This window comes from Onychostoma macrolepis, chromosome 05 (assembly GCF_012432095.1).
Source record: "Onychostoma macrolepis isolate SWU-2019 chromosome 05, ASM1243209v1, whole genome shotgun sequence".
In the NCBI taxonomy this organism is placed as follows: domain Eukaryota; kingdom Metazoa; phylum Chordata; class Actinopteri; order Cypriniformes; family Cyprinidae; genus Onychostoma; species Onychostoma macrolepis.
The window spans coordinates 35,577,562-35,600,003 of NC_081159.1; the positions used below are offsets into that span (position 1 = coordinate 35,577,562).

A 22,442-nucleotide genomic window follows, 5' to 3' on the forward strand; every position below is an offset into this window, starting at 1 on the left:
AAATGATTGGTTCCAGAATCTTATTTGACCCCAGCCTTTTTTAAATCACTGAACTCTCACATATACTGCTGCATTTGGAATAATAAGCAACAGAGAGACTCTCTAAACTTTGTATACCAAAAGCTTTGGGAGGTCTTTCCTCACCTAACATAATTCTATTACTGATCTGCTCAACTCAAAATGATGATAAATTGGTTCATGAACAGGCATGATTCTATATGGATTAATCTTGAATCTTTATCTTATTACCCCAGAAGACTCGAGTCCTTCCCATTTATCAACAGTGTAGACCAGATAAATTTCCTTATTGATAATGTAATTATTTATGCAACATTACTGGCTTTGGGAAACTTTTTTTTTTTTTTTTTTTTTTTAAATATGTCCAGTCTGCTTTGGATTTTAACACCGATTTTCCAGTTCAGATTAGGAGTTTTGGCCTGTTGGAATGGAACTTTTAAGGGTTTATCTTGTTAAAGTCATTTGAACAACTTGAAGTAGAGTATAACATTATGATTTTTTTTTTTTTCAAATATCTTAAAATCTGGCATTTTACGGAGTCTCTTTTAAGGCAGGACAAACTCTGTTAAAATTAGGGGTGTCAACGTTAAGGCGTTAACACGTGCGATTAATCAAAAAAAAATTAATGCAAATTAATTGTTTGATAAGGTTTGACCCCAACCTCTTCCTGTCATCGCAGCGCGGAAGGTTATCTGTCATTGTGTGATACAGCGAACCAGTGTTGCCAGGGTAATGGCACAAGTGGGCTATTTTGAAAATACAGTTGCGGGAAAAAATTACAGAGCCGTGGGTTGCGGTTTTTTGGACTACTTTTATAATGTACCACGGCCGCCCAAAGTGTATATAGACAAATAAAAAATAAAATAGATCCTTTTATTAATGTGTATTATACTTGGAATGTATCCCTGGCAACGTAAGAATGGAGAGGCGGTTGTAACATCACAAACAACGTGAGTTTCAGCAGAGCATACATGTTAAGACTTTTACACAGCAGAAATAAACATGACAACAGCCACTATAGATTATATAAGATAATAAACACAAGATTACCATAGGATATTTGAACGTGATTTTCCTGAGACGAATGTGTACATCTGAAATGCCAATTTGTGCAGCGATATAAAAGGCTATAAATAGCATATTTTAACAACAGTAAATGACCAAATTCCACATGTGATCGCAAAAGGAAGTTATTACAAACACTCGATGATGGTTTGAAGTGAGTAAAAGTGTATTATTAATCTCATAAATTGTCTTATGAAGCAAGATGCTAATACTAGCTCTAATGCAGCTGCAGAACAGGTCCAAGTCTTCTTCATAATGCATTTTGTCATACTACTTCACGTAAGGTCGCAATAAATGTTTTGTTGTATTTATTTAGAAATACTTTTGATAATAGCTAGGTAAATGTATGGGATTGAAGTGATGTGGCTTGGTAAATGTTTTATTGCCAGTTTAAAGGCTGATAATGACTGAATAAAAACAAAAGAATAATGATTATGTCTCATACCTGGTGGAAGTGTGAAAGGTTCTGTTTCCTTAAACTAGTTTGTCATGCATTTCTTTTTCAACACATTTACAGGTAAATCCTAGTATTTAAAAATTTGCGATTAATCACAGTCCATGACTGTGATTAACGCGATTAAAAAAAAATTAATCGATTGACAGCACTAGTTTAAATTGATCAGAATTGGAGGAAGATTACTGCCAGTTCTCTTAAAGGGATTATTTCAAAGTTTTATGCTCTCTTGCTCCACTCTGACACTTCAGCATATGATTCTCTGAAACCATTGTGGGAACAGGATGTGGGGGTATCATTCAGTCCGGCACCATAGGACGGAGATTTGTAATGGAAAGTGTACCTCAATTTCTCAACATGAACAATTATTATCATTTTTTTTTTTTTCTCATAGGATCTTTTACACTCCTGGTCACCTTCTTAGAATGTTCTCTAGTTGCTCAGATCTTTGTTTTAAATGTAAGACATTTCTGGGGAAAAACAAAAAAAAAACAATCACAATTTTATAATAAAAAAAAAAAAAATCGCACTTTTAAAGTTAGGCTACTTCATATATCCATGTTTTTCCAAGAAAGCGGGAACCCTGGTTATTCAAAGGAAAAAATTATATCGCTGAGGTTGAATTTAAAAAGAAATATATTGATTGGTTTTGCTTATTTAAATGCTTATTTTGTCTTTCTTGGAATCATGACCCCTTGGTTGAGAACCACTGGCTTTAATTAATAGTTCACCAAAAAATAACAATTATCATGTCATTACAAACCTGAATACATTTCTATAAAGAGAATTCCCCCCTTCCAATTGGATCTAGATTTGAATTGTATGGACAAACATGCCATGCATCTTTGGAACAACATGAGGGGGTCATGAAGACAAAATGTCTAATTTTTTGGGGGTACTGTCACTTTAAGAAACAGAAATCTGGTACTGATAAATCATTATGGTTCTAGTGGAATAATGAATCTCTGAAGCATTGCATTTATCAGCGCTAATGTGTTTTTGACTAATAACGGTGTTGGTTAATTACTGTATTTTGTGTTCTGTAGAAACGGGAAGTTACACGTGTGAGTATTGTGGGAAACAGTACAAATACTTCAACCCCTATCAGGAACATGTGGCTCTTCACGCTCCAATGAGTAAGTCCTCACTTAATTTCCTGTGTGTTGTGTTGTTTATGGCAGTTTTCTGCTAATAGATGAATAGAGGCGTGTATAAGTTATAGATTAGACACTAACAGTAAAGGAAGCTCTAATCATTAAATATGAAGATGGTGGATGCTTGTTCAGAAAACTACTATGCAACTTAATATATCAAGATAATTTCTGTTGTAAAACTACTCAATCTGTCTGCAATAAACTGTACAGGATCTCAAATTGTTATTGCGCTCTGCTGAGGTGTTCCCTGTAAAGTCTTTCTTATTATATTCGTCCTTCGTCTCTCCTCTCATTTATCTCTTAGTCCTGCATTGAGGATATGCAGAGGAGTTTGACATTGAAAGCTATTTAAAGTATGGTGAAAATATAGAAATGGGTCAGAGAGACTGTAGCGATGCTACCCAATTAAATTTCAATTTGTTTCAAAATGACTGATTATTCTAAATGAGCTGTAAAATTTTTAGAGAGTCGTGGTTTTGCATGGAGCTGTAAGATGGTTGACTAGTAATAAAGCATGTTTTTAATGATTAATTGTGGATGCCTATGATTAATTGTCAATGAGACATGTTGGGTGATTAATCATTTGCTTCAGAGACATTTCAGACTTTGTTAAATCTCTACTATTGGCATAGTCATTGCCAGGAATGTAGCAGTATGGGTATTTTTCAATTTTTCTGTAATACTTTCAAATGCCTATCACCACCATTACTCTCAGATAGGTTGCCACTATTTTTGTATTTGGTGAATTGAAACGTTCCATGAATAAGGTGCCAAATTGGGCTTGACGTGCATTTTCCATCCAAACATAAGAATATATAAACAACAATATACAGTGGGGAAAATGATTATTTGCTCCCCTGCTGATTTTGCAAGTTTGCCCACTTAAAAAATAAATAAATAAATGTTTATCATTTTAATGGTAGATTTATGTTAACTGATAGAGACAGAATAACAAACAAAAAATACAGAAAAAAAGCAGCATACAAATGTTAAAAAAAGATTTACGTTTTAGTAAGTCAAATACGTATTTGATCCCCAAGCAAAATATGACTTAGTACGTGGTACAGAAACCCTTGTTGGCAAGCACAGAGGTAAGACGTTTCTGGTCTCCAGGTTTGCACACGTCTCAGGAGGGATTTTGGTCCACTCCTCTTTACAGATCCTGTCTAAATCATTAAGGTTTCTTAGCTGTCTCTTGGAAACTCGAAGTTTCAGCTCCCTCCACAGATTTTCTATTAAAGGATTAAAGTCTGGAGACTGGCCAGGCCACTCCAGGACCTTAATGTGCTTCTTCTTGAGCCACTCCTTTGTTGCCTTGGCGGTATGTTTCGGGTCACTGTCATGCTGGAAGACCCATCCATGACCCATCTTCAGTGTTCTGGCTGAGTTTCTCGTCCAAGATTTTACAGTACATGGCCCCGTCTATTTGCGCCTCAATGTGGTAAAGTCATCATGTGCCCTCAGCAGAAAAACAGCCCCAAAGCATAATGTTTCCACCTCCGTGCTTGATTGTAGGGATGGTGTTCTTGGGGTGATTGTCAGCATTTCTCTTCCTCCAAACACGACAAGTCGAGTTGATGCCAAAGAGCTCAATTTTGGTCTCATCTGACCACAGCACATTCTCCCAAGCCTTCTCTGAATCATTTAGATGTTCATTGGCAAACTTCAGATGGGCCTGTGCATGTGACTTCTTGAGCAGAGGGACTTTGCGGGCGCTGCAGGATTTCAATCCATTGCGGCGTAGTGTGTTACCAATGTTTTGCTTGGTGATTGTGGTCCCAACTGCCTTGATCATTAACAAGCTCCTCCCGTGTAGTTCGGGGCTGATCCCTCACCTTTCTCATGATCATCCTTACCCCACGAGGCAAGATCTTGCACGGAGCTCCAGACCAAGGCCGATTAATGGTTGTTTTGTATTTCTTCCACTTCCGAATAATCACACCAACAGTTGTCTCCTTCTCACCAAGCTTCTTGCTGATGGTCTTGTAGCCCATTCCAGCCTTGTGCAGGTCTACAATCTTGTCCCCGATGTCCTTTGACAGCTCTTTGGTCTTGCCCGTGGTAGTGGAGAGGTTGGAATGGAAGATACAGATTCTATGAACAGGAGTCTTTTATACACACAGCGAGCTGAAATTAGGAGTATCTTCTTAAAGTGACAGGACTAATCTGTGTTCCACATGTGCACATAACCAATCTGTGGGAGCCAAAATTCTTGCTGGTTGGTAGGGGATCAAATGCTTATTTGACTTACTAAAATGTAAATCTTTTTTTAACATTTGTATGCTGTTTTTTTTATTTTTATTTTTTCTGGATTTTTTGTTTGATATTCTGTCTCTATCAGTTAAAATAAACCTACCATAAAAAAATTATAAACCCTTATTTTTTTAAGTGGGCAAACTTACAAAATCAGCAGGGGATCAAATAATTATTTTCCCCACTGAATAAGCTTTCACTGGTGTGAGCGAAATGACCACTGGCCCAGTTTTGCAGTAAACAGAATGATTTTAAACCATTTTGCTTTTGATACACTTAAATCTGCCACTCTTATGAAGCTCTAATTAATCAGTAGTTATAAAATAATATACAGTCATGGCCAAAAATATCGGCACCCTTGGTAAATATGATCAAAGAAGGCTGTGAAAATTAATCTGCATTGTTAATCCTTTTTATCTTTTATTTTAAAAAAATCACAAAAATCTAACATTTCATTGGATAATAAGAGTTTAAAATGGGGGAAAATATCATTATGAAATGAATGTTTTTCTCTAATACACATTAGAGAAGCCTATCACAGCCTTCTTTGATCATATTTACCAAGGGTGCTGATATTTTTGGCCATGGCTGTGTGCTTAAATAGAAGTACTGGCTGATTTTGGTCCCTTTTTTTTATTATTGTTCTCAATTATCTAAATAATTCTCACTTATCTTTTCAGTTTCAAGTAAAATAAATAAATTAATTTAAATTTTCAATTGTTTTATTCTTAACTTGCCAAAATGGAGAGAATAATACAGTTTGCTGAAAATAAGCCTCAGTATTTTATACGGGTTTGCTTCTCAGGCTATTTATTTACTTATTCATTTAGATATCTTATTGTAAAATAAAGCAGTGATACTGAATAAGACGATGACATTTAGCAATGTGATTTACTTAGCGGTAATATCTGACATTTTCAGGTTAAAACCTTTTTAACGTGGTTGTATTGTGTCTTGATGGCAGTGTGCATATGGAAATGGCATGCATACAATTATTTTATGCATAGTAAAGCTAGTAATTGTAAGCTCCAAATATGATTATTTTGGGTGAAGAGACAATGTTAAAGAATAAAGCTTAAAGATCTTTTGCGGATTGGAATTTATAAGGGAATTTTGCACAAGTTCATTGAGCTTATGCATACTTATAGAATGAAATCTGGGCAAAGATTTCTATATCCTGTCCCTGGAGAAAGCTCTCTGTTAGCATTCCTGTTCATCCCAATGGCTTTTACTTGTCTGGTGTGCTGACATCTTTGTTTATGGGAACTTTATTCTGGACATTGAACTTTTTCTTTATTTGGCTGAGCCATTCACCCAAGGAGTAAATGCCGTGTGACTTAACACTCTAGATGTGAAGAAAAGCGATGACCTGACAATTCTTCACATATTTACATTCTCAGCCTTCCACAAATCAAGCACTGGCAAAACAAATATCAAAAGATTTCATATAATGTATTACATATGTTGCTTGCCGAAGGGGAAAAAAGTTATTGATCAGCTCAGAATTCCCATAAATCAAGGAGAATTATTGCTTTAAAGAACCATTTCGTCCCTATTCATGGAAAATACCAGTTTTATTTTGGTGATGCACTAAGGACGAAATGAGCATTTCATTTTTTGTTATCTTTGATATGTATTATTTAAGCTGCTTTGATTTTTGCTTTTGCAGAGGGAAATTATGGCCTTAAAATGGAAGGGAAAATGTCTAGCCAGTCAGGCCAGTCCAGTCGTGCCGACATCAACAATTCCCAGAATTCGAGTGGTAAGTGACATTGAAATCTTTAAAATATTTCACCTTTGATATTTGAATCTCGTGAAGTGTTTGCCCTTTGCTCACAGTGATATTTTACTGTCATAATCAAAGGTCTGCAGCATCTCTCTGCAGACTGACCTCCAAAAATGATGGGAAAAATAAACTTGTTTTCCCTTTAAATTAACCGTATCTCTTGCATCTTATCTTGTTTAAGGATGCATGGATGATTTTACTGGAAAGAGGTTGTTTCTTTAAGAATGCACTCTGCAAGGACTGAACTGTGTCTTCACTCTTGAGCTTACTACATTTTTTACAATGTTTCTTAAAGGGCACATATTCAACACTTTCTTTTTCTTATATGTCAGTCAAGGTTGATTGCTTCAAAACAGTCATAATTTAGTTTTTACATTTTCCAACCGAAATTAAACAGCCTGTTTTCTATGGTACATTTCAATGCGTTCTCTAGTTATCATGACCTCTTTTATGAATTGGTAACCCCTTCACTTGAGAATTGAGTAACACTGTTTGCTTAAACGGTTGAGGGTTCACTTTGCGTGTTGCACAATCTTTCATTTGCCAAAGCTGCATTGCATTGAAACAGATTTATAAAACAATCTGTACAGAAATGTACTTTTAAAATCAGACTAAATGTTGAAAAGACAGTACACCATTTGGTAGAATGGTCTAATCATTTCAACTGGAGTTGCATCGTTACAAACTGGAAACTGAGATTTTTATTTAAACATGAGCTTGAATTGTTTAAATATGAAGTTGGAATTTCCTCCAGTTTACTGCAGCAGTGAATTTTAACACACAGACCACATCAGTACACTAGAGCAGATAATCATAATAATAATGCTACACTACTCGTACACGACCATTTACACCTACATACTGCATATCTCACAAAAATGAGAGCCTGTTCTCACTTAATATCCTTCCCCTTCGTCAGAGGTGTAAAGTATTTGAGTAAATGTAACTAATTACTGTACTTGAGTATCTTTTTGGATACTTTGTAATTTTACTGAGTATCAAATATATTAGCAGCTTCTACTCTCTACTTCACTACATTTTTGAATAAGTATCTGTACTCTTTACTCCACTACATTTACAATGAGTGTTCCAGTTACACATTACATTTTGCATGGCACCTAGCTTTTTCTGCAGCAGTTACCCTTACTCACCCAAACTTGTCAACAAGGCTACTTTACGTGAACGTGAGTTCCTTAGCAATAGGGTGGCCGTATGTGCCATTTATACGGGACACGTCCTGGTCAGGATTTTTATATTGCCGAAAACATCCAAAGTAGTTTGACTAATAACATGCAGGTATTGTACATAATCGACCAATCGTGGCACATGAGAAGGTGAGAATGATAAAAGCGATGCAAATGTTTGTTTGTTCGTTCGACTTAAAGTGTCGCTGCCCACCGATCGTTGTATGACACCAAAGTACAGCGAGAGCGATTCAAAAACATAAGGAGCCATCTGCTGTGCTCTCTGTAGCTCTCGTGAATGTCATACAACAAACAGCCAAAACCTGGATATTTTAGGCAATATAGAAATCCTGGACAAGGACGAGGACGCGTCCCTTAAAAATGGCTTGTATGGTCACCCTACTTAGCAAGTACTTGTGCATCACAGGTGTTTTATATATGAGAAGAGAACATGACTGCGGCTGGCAATGAGGTCAAAACCAGCACATCCAGTGCAAGAAGACTTTGACTTTTTAATTGTACTTAACATTATTTTATCTATCTGTTATACTGAAGAGACCTTTTTGAAGGATAGTCTGACTTATTGTCAGTTTGTTTGGTTCAAAATAAGTCAGACTAACTGAAATAAGCCTGGCTTGTTTGTTAAACTTGTTTTGTGAAACATCCCCCTGGTGTGGGTATATATGGCCCCAGTGTTGTTTTTTTAGTTCTCTGTGAGTTGTTGAATGTAATGGTTGTCTGTTTGCCCATCATTCTGTTCTTTGTTCCCTGTGGTTTTTGGCTTATTGTTTATTTTAGTTTTTTCCATTAAATACCTGCACACAGATCCTTGCTTCTGCCTGTTTTCCCCAGCTTCTCCACAACGTTACAGTTTTTCACTGGCATGTCTCTTTGACTAGTGCATCTTTGAGCCTATATTTAGTATACATAAAGTACTGTTAAAATCAGATACTCAGACTTTTACTCAAGTTGTTTTGGAATTGGTGACTTGTAACGTGTAGTGGAGTAGTTTTCACTGTACGGTATCTGTACTTTTACTCGTGTGGTTTTCTGGCACTCTTTACACTTCTGCCCTTCGTCTTGTTCCACTCGCAAATAGAAGATTTAAAATAACATGCATACACGCATAACATCAAATCAGATCATTATAACTTCCCACTTTTCTGTAGAAGGGACGACAAGGGTCAGGCTACCATCACTTTGTTTGCAGATGCCGCTTGCTTTTATTTTATATGCGTTGCAAAACATTCAGACATTTTTAACCCTGTGAAGGCTGACAAATGAAGAAATAATCAGAAAAAGTTTTTTGAACATTTAAACAAAATAAAAAAAAGTTTGGATATGTTTTTGAGTATCATATTTGATACATCAGGCTTTTATGGCTCATATAGTATAATATAGTGAGAATATAGAGCTCATACCCCATTAAAAACACCTCAGCATAAAAATAAAATGCGGTGCAGATGCTGATATGTATAGTCAAAAATATAAAATTTTGATAGTTTGTAATGTGAATCAATAGGGTCAACTTACATCAGACTATTTACATAATGCATATAAATATCAGTTGTCACTGTTTTTTTCCCAATAATATGTCATTTTGGGGCCTTTGTATTAATTTTCAAACCTTTCTTATAAAGTGTTACACTTTGCACGCAAGTGTACTCATGGTTAAAAATAACATGGATTTTTGTCTTTCAGATACTCCAAACAGCCGGACCTTTTCTTCCCGTCCCAGCCCTCAGAGTATGTACTTTGGAAATCCGGTTTTCTTTTTTCATTTTCACTTGATATCACTCTTCTCATGTTCCATATAGTCCATGTTTTTATTTATTTTTGTAAATCATGACTGACTTCACTCGTGCCCATTTTTGTGCCATTTGCATGGCTTTCAAACCTAGCAGGTTTGTTAAAACCTTTAAGTAAAAACCTTTTGCCTGAATGCCTGACGCTGACCTAAATTTGTTAGCTGTATGTAGTGCTCTTATGTGAGGCTAGCCGGTTACGCTCTGTTATGAGAACATTGCTGTGTTCTGAGAGAAACTGGACGTTGTGTTCCAGAAACCTACACGTGTGGAGCCTGTGGAATTCAGTTCCAGTTCTACAACAACCTCCTGGAGCACATGCAGTCCCATGCTGGTGAGTGAGCCCAGAAAATGAAAACATTTTCAGCTGTGAGCTCATCCAAATTTGGACTCACTCTGTTTTGTTTACATTATTTCTTTGCATCACCACTTGGGTAACTGTTTTATGCAAAGGGCACATTTTTACAGACTGCATTATGTGAGCACTGCATAATAAATTGAGTTTGTTTTAATCATGTGCTTTTTGCTCTGTCTGATCAGTAAACTTAACATCTTTACTCGTGCATGGAATCTGCACCTGCACAATTCCATAAAAACTCCACAGAATCATATTGCCATTTATTGTCATTTATTTGTTCAAGTTCCCCCACTCCCAACATACCCGTTTGTTTAAATGGCTATTTCCCCCAAAAATTAAAATTCTGTCATTAATTACTCACCCTCATGTCGTTCCAAACCCGTATGGTCTTTGTTCACCTTCGGAACACAAATTAAGATATTTTTGATTAAATCCGAGAGCTCTCAGACCCTCCATAGACAGCAACACAACTGCAATGTTCTCAGGTCCAGAAACGTAGCTATTGGTAAAATAGTTGTAATAAAAAAACGTAATTTTACGAAGCTACGTGAATACTTCTTGTATGCAAAGAAAACAAAATTAACGGCTTTATTCAATTCTTCTGCTCATCCCGTCTGCAGCGGTGCGCTGCCATTTTAACAGGATTGAAATTTACATGTTCAGTTTCTTTAAAATGAACTCCACACAAAAACAAATGGAAAATTATTGATAATTGGGAACTCATATATATATATATATATATAGTGGGTAATATTAGAATGCGCAGGCCAATTTCCACAGATTTTCTGTCAAAATCAACTCAGAAAATCTGAAAATTGTTCATTCTGCATGTACCTTGATCATTTTCATTTGTTTTCACCCCTCGGTGTGTTTATCTTGTTGTTTTTCAATTAATACCAACGCTTTCCCCAAGAATGAGTACATAATGCGTTCTTTCTTCCTTCTGTTTTAATCCCCCTTTAGCTGATAATGAGAACCATGTTAAAGATGAGTCTCCGAAGCCTTGCCAAGCGCCTGTGGCCACACAGGAGCAGATGTGGAAATCTCCTCAGCCGGCACAACAGAGGAACCACATACCGTCTTTTCGTGAGTTCTTTCTTACAAGCACTACCAGAATCTATTCAAATTCATTTCATTTCACAACACACTTCAAGTTTATTATTTGCTTGGGCCAGCAAAGTAAAGCTAACCAGTTACTATCTTTCTTGACTGCTGTCGTTAGTAACTTGGTTATGGTTGCTCAATTTTCAGTAAATTTTCAGTTCCTGTTAAAGTTAACATTTGTTACAAAGTAAATTAATGTGGGTGTTCTTGCCGATTTTCTTTGTCAAACTTGCCATATGTGTCCTCTCTAAGAAGTTAGTGTCACTATTGTATGTGCCCCAGCAATTTTTAACTGCATTTTTGGTTTTGATATGATGGGTTGCAGCTGTTGCTGTTGCATATGGATGTTTTGTAAGAGTCAGTTAACTTGTAGAGAGAACTTAGCCTAATTAATTTGTCTCATTCTGCTTTTGCAGAGAACAGATTACTTCCAGAAAAGGAGAGACAACAAGTGGCTGAACGTTTACTGAGAGTAATGTGCGTAGACCTTGGCCTTCTTGGCGTCCTCAGCAGCAAAGACTTCCTGAAGCTTGCGCAGACCCTGGTGGACACAGGTTCACGTAATGGGGCCTACTCCATTCGTGAAGCCCTGGGAGATATGAGCTCACTGGCATTAAAACAGCTCCCCCGTATGTACAATCAGGTCAAAGTGAAAGTCACCTGCGCCCTGGGTTCCAACTCATCCTTGGGCATTGCAGTGACCTGCCATTCCCAGACTATAGGACCAGACTCCTGCTATTTGCTGACAGCATATCAAGTAGAGGGTGTGCGACTCCGGCGCTACGTCCTGGGACTCAAAGAGGCCTCGTTAAGGGAGAGTCCTGAGCAGATACACCACTGGGTCCAGAACGTTCTGTCGGAGTTTGTCATGTCAGAAATCCGCACAGTCTATGTGACAGAGCCACGCTTGTCTTCGGTAGCCTTTTGCGGTCGCACTGGAATTGGCCTTCGTTGCGCAGGTTGCTCTCTAACAGCCACGGTTCAGGCCGTTCTTGGTCGCCGCAGCCTGCAAGCACGAGGGCTCCATGAACTAGGAGAGCTTCTGGCTACATGTCGCGACATTGCTGGAACGACCAGCTTCAGTCAAGAAGGGAAAGCTGCAGAAGAGCCTGCCGCTCCGCCCTGCTGGGATGCAGTTGCAGAGGCCTTGCTCAAGGTACACGAGAACTTCGAGGCCACCTGTGAAGCGTACGGCCGTTCGAAGAGCACCGTACCGCTCTTGCAAGGCCTGAACAAGCACCTGCTTGGTACGCTTGCATGTTTGCTTGCGCCACTAAGACAGGCAGCACAGGAGCTGAGTGTGGAACGCTGCCCCACACTCCAACACGTCCTTCCCGTCTACCTCCGTCTCGAAAAACTTTTCACCTCCAAAGCCGGTGAAGCGGGTGCTGGCAGTAAGCTCTGCCACTACTTCCTGGAAGCCCTGAAGGAGAACTTCAAAGTGGAACGTGTCCATCAAGTCGCAATGATCCTGGATCCACAGCTGAAGCTGCGGCCAGTCCCTGCGTACCAGCATGAGGACATTATCTCAAGGGTGTGTGACATGGCTGCTAATATGAGGGAATCAGGAAGCGGTGGTTCTGGGGGTATGTCTGTGGACGAGCGGGATAGTGAAGGTCCGTCAGCACCAAAGCGTGGCCGTCTGGACTGTGGATTGGAAAGGCCATCGTGCGATGCTGAAGAGCCACAGGTACGAAAAGAGTTGTTCCAGTACCTCGGCGAACCACTCTTCAATGGCACAGGTGACCTGTTGCAGTACTGGAGTTCGGTCATGGACAGATACCCCAGGCTATCGCGGTTAGCGCTGTGGTTGCTGGCTGTACCGGCTGTAGCTGTGCATGGAGAGTGCGTGAACATCTGCGAGCAGACCTTAGCCATGAAGAGAAAGCAGCAGGTCACTGCGGAGGAGATGAACAAGCTGGTCTTCCTCAAGAGTAATTTTGCTTGAGATGGCTCAGGGCTTTCAGCTAATGGCACCATAGACTGTTTGAAATGGAGACTTTTTGAACCAGATGTACCGGTCACTTCTCTAACCCTTCCAAAAATCCTGTTTTACCGTAAGTGTCTATCAATGAGGCACATGATAGTAATTTACCAAGGAAAGGTACATTGACAACTAATTCACAAACACCCCGTCAGACCATACAGTAGCTTGGCATTGGCAGTGGCAACAGAAGCAACGTGATGGAAATACAGTCTGCGCGAGGACACGGACGTGAACTTGTGTTTTCGATGTTTCGGTTAAACTATTGCTTAAAATTGTGATGTGTTTTTATCAGTATGTGGTTCATCCATCTCTCATTTCTTTCTGTGGAATCCATCTGAAATTTAGTCAATGGATTATTGAAATCATACACAACATACTTTCCATCTAGAGAAGGAAAAAACGGGATACTTAGAAAAAGCCATTTCTTTGCAATTACGCCTTTATGAAACCACAAACACTCTTTGCTGTGACATCCGAACGATACCTCTCTTTAGCAGTTTATCAGAGGGCAGATCAAGCTTGTAGAGGTGTAAGTCAGGCCCTGAATCAGTAATCTCAGTTAACCGGTTTGAGTGTGTTAAGCTCTTGTTCAGCCTCAGGAGTTTAAGGCCAGCAGAACTCAAATTTATACTTGGGTCACATAGATAAATGATTTTGCAATTATTTATTTTTATTTTTATTTTTTTTTGTCAGTTCTCACAATAATGTTGCAATAAATGTTCCGTAGCAGAAGTTATACTGTCAAGCTGACTTTGATGCCTTGCACCTTTGTAGCAGCCTTTTTTTCCATTACAGCTCACTGGGATTGTTTCCTTCTACAATACAATCTGCAATACCTGAAACAGCCACTTAAACCCCATGATTGGATCCCCAATAAAATTGGGTTATGGAAGTATATAGGAATGATCTGATGTTCCAGTCCAGTGGATCTGATTTTTTTTTAAACATTTTTTAATTCAGATCTTGTTTCTGAAAAAGTGGGAATAGGGCTATGAAATACAGAAACTGTCTGTCTCTCACTGTCTCGGTACAAACCTCCTTGAACAGAGGCAGCTAACTGCATTATTGTTTGAATGCATTTTAAGAGGATAAAGCTAAACTAATATTTCATTATTTATGCACTGGATTTCTCTTATCATTATTTTCCTCATTTATCTACAGCAGGTAATTAGATTAGTGATAACAATTAACTAGAAAAAAATCATTGCCTAGATTAGGACCAAAGTATATTTTAAAAGTAGTTTCTCATTGTGAATAATTGCCATTTCCGGAAAGATTTGTAGTTTTATCTCATAATACTCATGCTTCCTCATAACGGTTCCGCCCTCATAAATTTCCACTGCCTTTGAACAACTGTTCATTTCAAAATTGTTCTAGTCAACAAACAGAAGTAACAATTTTCACTTCCATAATAAAATAAATGATCTTCAAGAGTATTTTGCAGTAGTTTTTCCAAGGAAAGATGTGATTTAGTATTATATAGTTTGTCTTGTAATGCCTTGAACATCTTTGTGTGATTATACAGATATGCATGCAGACAATATAAGAGTTTTTTTTTTTTTTTTTTAAATCTTTAATAAAGTGGCAGAGATCTACAAACGCATAGTCGATGTTCACACAACAGCAGAAATACTGTTGTCAATCCTATTTTGAGTGCTAAATAAGGTTTTGTTCATGTGCAGATCTCCTGATAAAAGAATGACAACAGCATTCTGTAACAATAGTGATTGACTTAAGTCAAAACCAAATTTTGAGGGTTCAGTTAATATGCTATAGGAATAAAATGGCAGTGAAGTAGTCTATCACATCATTGAAATGGGTAAGCATGAGGTGTGCGCTTTGGGCTGTCGACCTCTCTCAGGTTATGTAAAATGATGGTATCGTGTAGTGAAAGAGAGAGTGACACAAAACCCTCACATATTTAGGAAATAGGCTTACAAGGTGGAAAAACAGTAGAGAACAGTTTTTGACCACATATATGAACAGTTCCTAATAAATTTGAAATCCTTAAAGTCTTTTATAGTCTATTGACTATCATCATCTGTTCCTATGGTTACAGGCATTATTTGCTCTACTAAGGGGACTGACTTTGGTTACCTGTATAGACATTGTAGGCACTCCTATGCTGTTGTAGGTGCAAGACAATTTGAGAATCACAGCTGCTGGTAAATACGGTTGTTAATCCCAAACACTGACGTACACACCACATAATTTTTGTTTTGCTATGATAAAACTATAGCGAACAATCGTTTAGATGTTTCACAGCTGTGAACAACAGTTTAACCTATTTGGTGTCCGTTATGTTTGACCAAAGATTAGCGACCAAAGACTCATTGTGTCGTGCAATTTTACCTAAACCACCTTTGACAGAGGCGCTTGGTGTACTCTTGTGAAGCTGCTCGCTTTTCAACAGCACGCTCTTTGCAGTGTTGCCTTTTCTGCTTATTATATCCTCCTTTGTGCTTTTGAACTTCCCAGTAAGGTCACTAAAAACATGAACAACAAACAGTATTTGTTTTTGTTTCATTTTTTAATGTGAGAGACTTGTTAAAGTGAGTCATCAACAAGCAGTTTCGTTCACTTCCTTTTGGACTTACTTTTTGAATTCAGTGTTAATGTTGTTGTCACTACCTGAAAATGTTTACGAATTAAGTCGGTTGTAGAGTGGATTAATGCCTCGTTCCAGATGAATTCAAAGGCGGGAAACTGAAATTTCCCGCTTCCAACCTCAATGCTTTCAGGTCAATCGCACTGTCACATGTAATGTAGCCTTATACCACAAGATGGCGCCATGACTCAACGTGAGCATTTCATGTTCCCACATCAATTATGAACAAAAGCAAAGAACACCTAATGCTTGGGTTAGCTATAAAAACAAACCAGAAGTAAAAAAAAAAAATATATGTTATACATTTGTGTAATATAGGCTACATCTTTTTATGTATGAATGTGGTTGTAAACATGTTGCCCTCTGCTTGTAAGTCACCGCCATCTTTCAACTTTTTTTTTTTTAAGATTGTGGTTGAATACTAATGCCCAACTTTAAACGCCATTCCAGTCATTGTATTCCCAAGTAAGAGGTGGGAAAGAGTTCAGATATTTCTGAACGCAAATAAGCACCCAGTAGAGGAGTAACAACCGTATTTAGCTCCAGCGTGTATGTGGCCATTGTGTGAACGCAGCCATTCGCCTGAATTGCTTAAGAGCTTAGTTCATACAAAATTTATCTGCTGAAAAGAAGAGGAGCAGGGATGCATGTTGTTTGGACTTGGTATCTCCCATACCCCAAAATACAGATGATGATACTGGCTAGCATGTGCAGAAATGTTCATATGTAAAAAAAAAAATATTTTGATAAACCTGGCCCAGAAACAGCTGCTGTTGAATATTGTAGTCTTTGTGTAACCACAAGAGGGCAGAAGTGTCTCAGAAATCTGTCTTTGCAAAGAGTCTCAAAACATCTTACCTCTGTTTTCTATTCAAGCATTTCAGCTATTTTGATAAACTCAGTCTATGAATATGTCAGACTTCATGAAGGTTTTTTTTTTCTTTCTTTTTTTTTTTTCTCCTTTTCCCTGGACGAATGTGTACATTTTTGGGGAAACATGAAAGCTGGTCAAATGTAAAATGCTCTTCAGCAGCAGGCAAGTTTTTGACAAATGCTAATCTCTGAAAGTATAAAACACTGTTTTAATCACAACTATTTATGGATGTACAACAATTAGTAATATCGTTCATTCTGTTTGTTTGAGAGGGTCCCCCCCATTATAGTCCAGCCTACATTTGTCTTTGACAGGCATTTTTCTGATTTTGTGTATTAAGTTGTTTCAGCTGTAGGTCTAATTTATACTTTTTTAACAACACTATTTTTCTAAACATGACTGATAGAGTTTTTCTCTCCTTATCGACTGTCAGTAGTACACTGCGCTGTTCTAAGAATCTATCTACTCCTGTAGTATGTGCTGTGTGAATAAAATATCCTCAAACAAGCAAAAAAAAAAGGTTTATTTATTTTGGATAATCACTCTTTATATTGCACTGCTCATGTTACAGTAACTGAAATTAACGGGAGTTGTTTTTTTTTTTTAAAGAGAATTGTAATATGGTGCAAGTCGTGCATTTACGCTAAACGTTCTGACAACAAGTGCACTTTAAAGGGGTCATGAAATCAAAACTCAAAATGTCTTTATTTACACATGTAAGAATTTATTCTACCATACTTCTAGTTTCATACTTCGATGCAAACTCCTGAGTTTTAAAATGAGTTTTTGTTTCAAGAATGCCCCTGTTGTGATGTCACAACATTTTCCTCTACGTGCCCCTTAACATGCATATTAAAATTAAGGAGGTGTGTGTTTAACAACTCATGTCTGTCCAACACTTAACGCTATTAAGACCCCAAGTGTATCATTGTTAGAGTTCTGCTAATCAAATCCTATATACACTGTTTCCAGGCAGCAACTGTGTCCTGGTTCAGTAAGTATACCTTTAGGAAAATGTACAGATAATAGATTTTTGCAAGCACAATTACCACGCTGAATCAGACTGTTGAAATCGTTGCATTGCTTCATTTTCCTCAGCCTCAGTATCTGACTCGGGTTCAAGCATACTGTATATGGGTCTATAACAGTGCTGGCCATCTTGAGCTTTTACATTCGAGCAATTAGATTCACCGATCACTGTGGCAGTATAAGCCTTCAAACTGTGTGTTTGACAGTGAAAATTAGGTTTTATTTTCTACTTATTTTAGTTATATTGGTTTAGTTATATTTATTCTTTATTTTATTATCATTGTAGCAAATCAGCTCAAAAGGGAAATGTGTATAAATAATTACAATTAATTATGATTAATTAGTATATCAGCTGCCAGTAACTGGAGCAGGATTAAATTGCCATCAACTAATCTGTTCGTCCAGCAAACATTCAGTGTAATTTCATATCAACTCTAACAAAGGATATTTTTGTGGCCACAGAATACTTTCCTAAGTATTCATGCATTAGAGTATGTAGTAAGGATCAAAATCGTAAAGGGACATTGTCTACAAGCAGAATCAGAAACTCATGTAATTTATGCACAAGAGTTTTATTAACTAAACACTAACACAAACTAGTCTACCATATGGAAGGATTTTCCGGACTATTTTCAAAAGCAATTGCAAATTGTATTTTCAATTGCGTTTTCCATGTGGGCGCATAAAATTGTGACATAATCCAAATGCAATTGCAAATCTTGCATTACCGTTTGCATTTTCGCTTTCGCAAACGCACAGTGACTGCCACATTTCAAATGAAAAATCAAAGTCCATTTGCAACTGTATTTCCCATGTCTTACAAGTTATGAGCCTGTCATTTAAATAGCAATAATTACCACATTTGCTTTTTCACTTTCTCTGCGTCGCGCGTGTAACCTGCCAAAACTCAAATTAAATCGCAATTGCTTTTGCATTTGAATTTCCGATGTCTACACTGAAAGCTGTCAATCAATGTGAGGGGGCGGGACTATACTAGGGGGCGTGTTCGTGCCTGTGTGAACGAACAGACAACCTTCTTGGCACAATAAATAATTCTCCCTGCGTCCCAATTTGCCTACTTGTACTACATCCTAAAAGTATGTACTTTTTTCGCGAAGAAAAAGTAGATACTTTTGAGCGTGTAGCAGAAAAGTATGGACGTTTTTGGAAAACACTACGTCATAAAATTGCGTCTGGTGACATAATTGCGTTCATTTTACATCTGCTGTCAATTATTCAGATAGAAAACATTCTTACATGACATTTTTGCCATTACATAAAAAATACACATCGACATTTCTTTTCCATCACTCGCAAGTTTATTTATCCTTACCGTGCCCTACACTGCTCATTATTTGTTCTACAAATGCTTACCAGTTTATTCGCGAGACAAAGAGCGCGTCGGCGCAGATCTGCCGTTCACAAGCATAATGTCCAGAGAGCGGTGCTCATGGATCGCGGAACCGGGGGGGCCGCCTGGGCCTGGGCCCGGGTAACTTTTGAGGTCTGGTACAAATTATGACATACAAAAGTATATAGGCTACAGGCCCATATGGATTACTCATTAAAAGATCGCGATCTTGATTCAAACACACTCAATCTTATTGCTATGTTGATGAGACCATGTCTATTAAACCATTAAAATCACAATCGGAATATTTAAACCTGTTTTCGCGCAGCCGCTGATCCAGAGCAGTGCTCATCATAAACTTAATGTTTGAAACAGCTTTACAAACAGTCTACACAGTAGGCTACATTTCTGTGTTGCAAACATTAAATAATAATGAAAGTATTGGGATAAAAGTTTATAGTCCGAATATAGACTCTGATGGTGCGGCAGCCACGTTCAAAATGAGAAACTGACCTTTGGATCTGATATTACGCTTCAGATGATTTTAATGGGCGGCGCTAGGGAGGGGCTAGCAGGTGCTCCAGCACCCCTAAAAAGACCAAAGCACCCCCATAGTTTAAGGAAGATTAAATTATACAAAAACATTTGTCTACTTACACATGCATAACTCGTGTAATGGAATACTATGTGACGTGCACATTTTCATAGGGACTACATAATTAGAGAATTTTTTTTTTTTTTTTTGAATTAGTTCCTAGACATTTCAAGCTTTCTATGGATCTGTTTGTCTGTGAGCCGGTTCATTGTTGCGACGCGCTCCATCCACAGAGACTGCATGAGACGACAGAAAGCACATCCAAAAATGAATAAGTATTTCACGTTCTTTCCGCAGGAAAAAAAAAGATTGCGCGGGCGCCCCCATGTCATAAATTAAGCGCAATAGGCCTGCCGCCTTCTACTCTCCTCATAAATACAGGTGCTGGTCATATAATTAGAATATCATCAAAAAGTTGATTTATTTCACTAATTCCATTCAAAAAGTGAAACTTGTATATTATATTCTTTCATTACACACAGACTGATATATTTCAAATGTTTATTTCTTTTAATTTTGATGATTAGAGCTTACAGCTCATGAAAGTCAAAAATCAGTATCTCAAAATATTAGAATAATACTTAAGACCAATACAAAGAAAGGATTTTTAGAAATCTTGGCCAACTGAAAAGTATGAAAATGAAAAGTATGAGCATGTACAGCACTCAATACTTAGTTGGGGCTGCTTTTGCCTGAATTACTGCAGCAATGCGGCGTGGCATGGAGTCGATCAGTCTGTGGCACTGCTCAGGTGTTATGAGAGCCCAGGTTGCTCTGATAGTGGCCTTCAGGTCATCTGCATTGTTGGGTCTGGTGTCTCATCTTCCTCTTGACAATACCCCATAGATTATCTATGGGGTTCAGGTCAGCGAGTTTGCTGGCCAATCAAGCACAGTAACACTATGGTCATTGAACCAGCTTTTGGTACCTTTGGCAGTGTGGGCAGGTGTCAAGTCCTGCTGGAAAATGAAATCAGCATCTCCATAAAGCTTGTCAACAGAAGGAAGCATGAAGTGCTCTAAAATTTCCTGGTAGATGGCTGCGTTGACTGTGGACATCAGAAAACACAGTGGACCAACACCAGCAGATGACATGGCAGCCCAAATCATCACTGACTGTGGAAACTTCACACTGGACTTCAAGCAACATGGATTCTGTGCCTCTCCACTCTTCCTTCAGACTCTGGGACCTTGATTTCCAAATGAAATGAAATGTTTACTTTCATCTGAAAAGAGGACTTTGGACCACTGAGCAACAGTCCAGTTCTTTTTCTCCACAGCCCAGGTAAGATGCTTCTGACGTTGTCTCTGGTTCAGAAGTGGCTTGGTAGCCCTTTTCCTGAAGACGTCTGAGCGTGGTGACTCTTGATGCACTGACTCCAGCTTCAGTTCTCTCCTTGTGAAGCTCTCCCAAGTGTTTGAATCGGCTTTGCTTGACTGTATTCTCAAGCTTGCGGTCATCCCTGTTGCTTGTGCACCTTTTCCTACCCAAATTCTTCCTTCCAGTCAACTTTGCATTTAATATGCTTTGATACAGCACTCTGTAAACAGCCAGTCCTTTCAGTAATGACCTTCTGTGACTTACCCTCTTTGTGGAGGGTGTCAATGTTCGTCTTCTGGATCATTGCCAAGTCAGCAGTCTTCCCCATTATTGTGGTTTCAAAGAACAAGAGATACCCAGAATTTATACTGTAGGGATGGTCATTTATTCAAACTCAAATGTAAATATTCTAATATTTTGAGATACTGATTTTTGACTTTCATGAGCTGTAAGCTCTAATCATCAAAATTAAAAGAAATAAACATTTGAAATATCAGTCTGTGTAATGAATGAATATAATATACAAGTTTCACTTTTTGAATGGAATTAGTGAAATAAATCAACTTTTTGATGATATTCTAATTATATGACCAGCACCTGTACTTGAAATACACCTACAGCGATTTTATTATTAATATAATAATAATAATAACAACAACATGTTTTGGTCATATTTACTATTGCCCAGCTCCCCCTGTCATTGATCTAGCATCCTCTGAGCACCTGCGTATTATAAATATTAAGTTATGCCAGAAGGTAGCGAACAGTTACCGTTAAAATGTAATGTAAAATGTCTAATTCATTCAATCAAGAGATTCGTTCAAAAACGAAACAAGTTCATATATTTCAAATAATATTTTACATATTTTTATTTTAATTGGCTCATTTATAACATTTTACACTCATTTAAATAAAACATTTTGTAAGAAACCTAAGTGAATTAGCCTACGTATTATTTTGTATTTGTCTAATGATTTGCTTCAGAATCTTGGGAGAACCGTGATCTCTATTCTAAAAATCAATTATCCAGAGTCTTAATAAATAGGCTATCTGGCATCTAATACTAACTGTTTCTAATATTAAAATGTAGACTAGGATGCAAAAAGGTAAAATCTTACACTCTTTATTTAGTACAATAACAAGGATTTGGTACATTTATAATGCATTATAATGCCACTTCTAATCCATTGCCAGTGTGCAAAGTCTCCAAACACAAAATTCTGTAGGCCTATATAGGCTATACATTTTTTGCCTCGTGCTACTGGCGGATTCAGGATTAATTCAGGATTCCGTGAACTGCACATGGAAATATTTATTCCGTAAATAAACACAGCTGGCTTGCTCTGAAGGGGCATATTTATTTAACGTAATCGCAACCTTCGCAATTTGACTCGCATTAAGCAATATCGCAATGTCGATTTTCCACATAGCCATTATTTTATTTAAAATAAATAATTATTTTATTTTATTGACAAAATATTTTAGTTTGTCTTGTAT

At 37.7% G+C, this 22,442-nt stretch overlaps 1 protein-coding gene across 4 annotated transcripts in view; it reads left to right on the top strand.

The window, feature by feature from the left end:
• The window catches only part of znf618 (zinc finger protein 618), a 68,762-nt gene extending 51,543 nt beyond the window's left edge, over positions 1–17,219 (top strand). For 3 of the 4 annotated variants that reach the window (XM_058775467.1, XM_058775469.1, XM_058775468.1), the window contains exons 8-13: positions 2,584–2,673; positions 6,614–6,706; positions 9,616–9,660; positions 9,976–10,053; positions 11,041–11,163; positions 11,598–17,219. In XM_058775467.1, coding sequence (XP_058631450.1) covers positions 2,584–2,673; positions 6,614–6,706; positions 9,616–9,660; positions 9,976–10,053; positions 11,041–11,163; positions 11,598–13,129 — 1,961 coding nt within the window. In that variant the 3' untranslated portion in view covers positions 13,130–17,219. The remainder of the gene's footprint in view (positions 1–2,583; positions 2,674–6,613; positions 6,707–9,615; positions 9,661–9,975; positions 10,054–11,040; positions 11,164–11,597) is intronic. The other variant, XM_058775470.1, reaches the window with a different exon arrangement.
• The last annotated feature ends 5,223 nt before the right edge of the window (positions 17,220–22,442 follow it).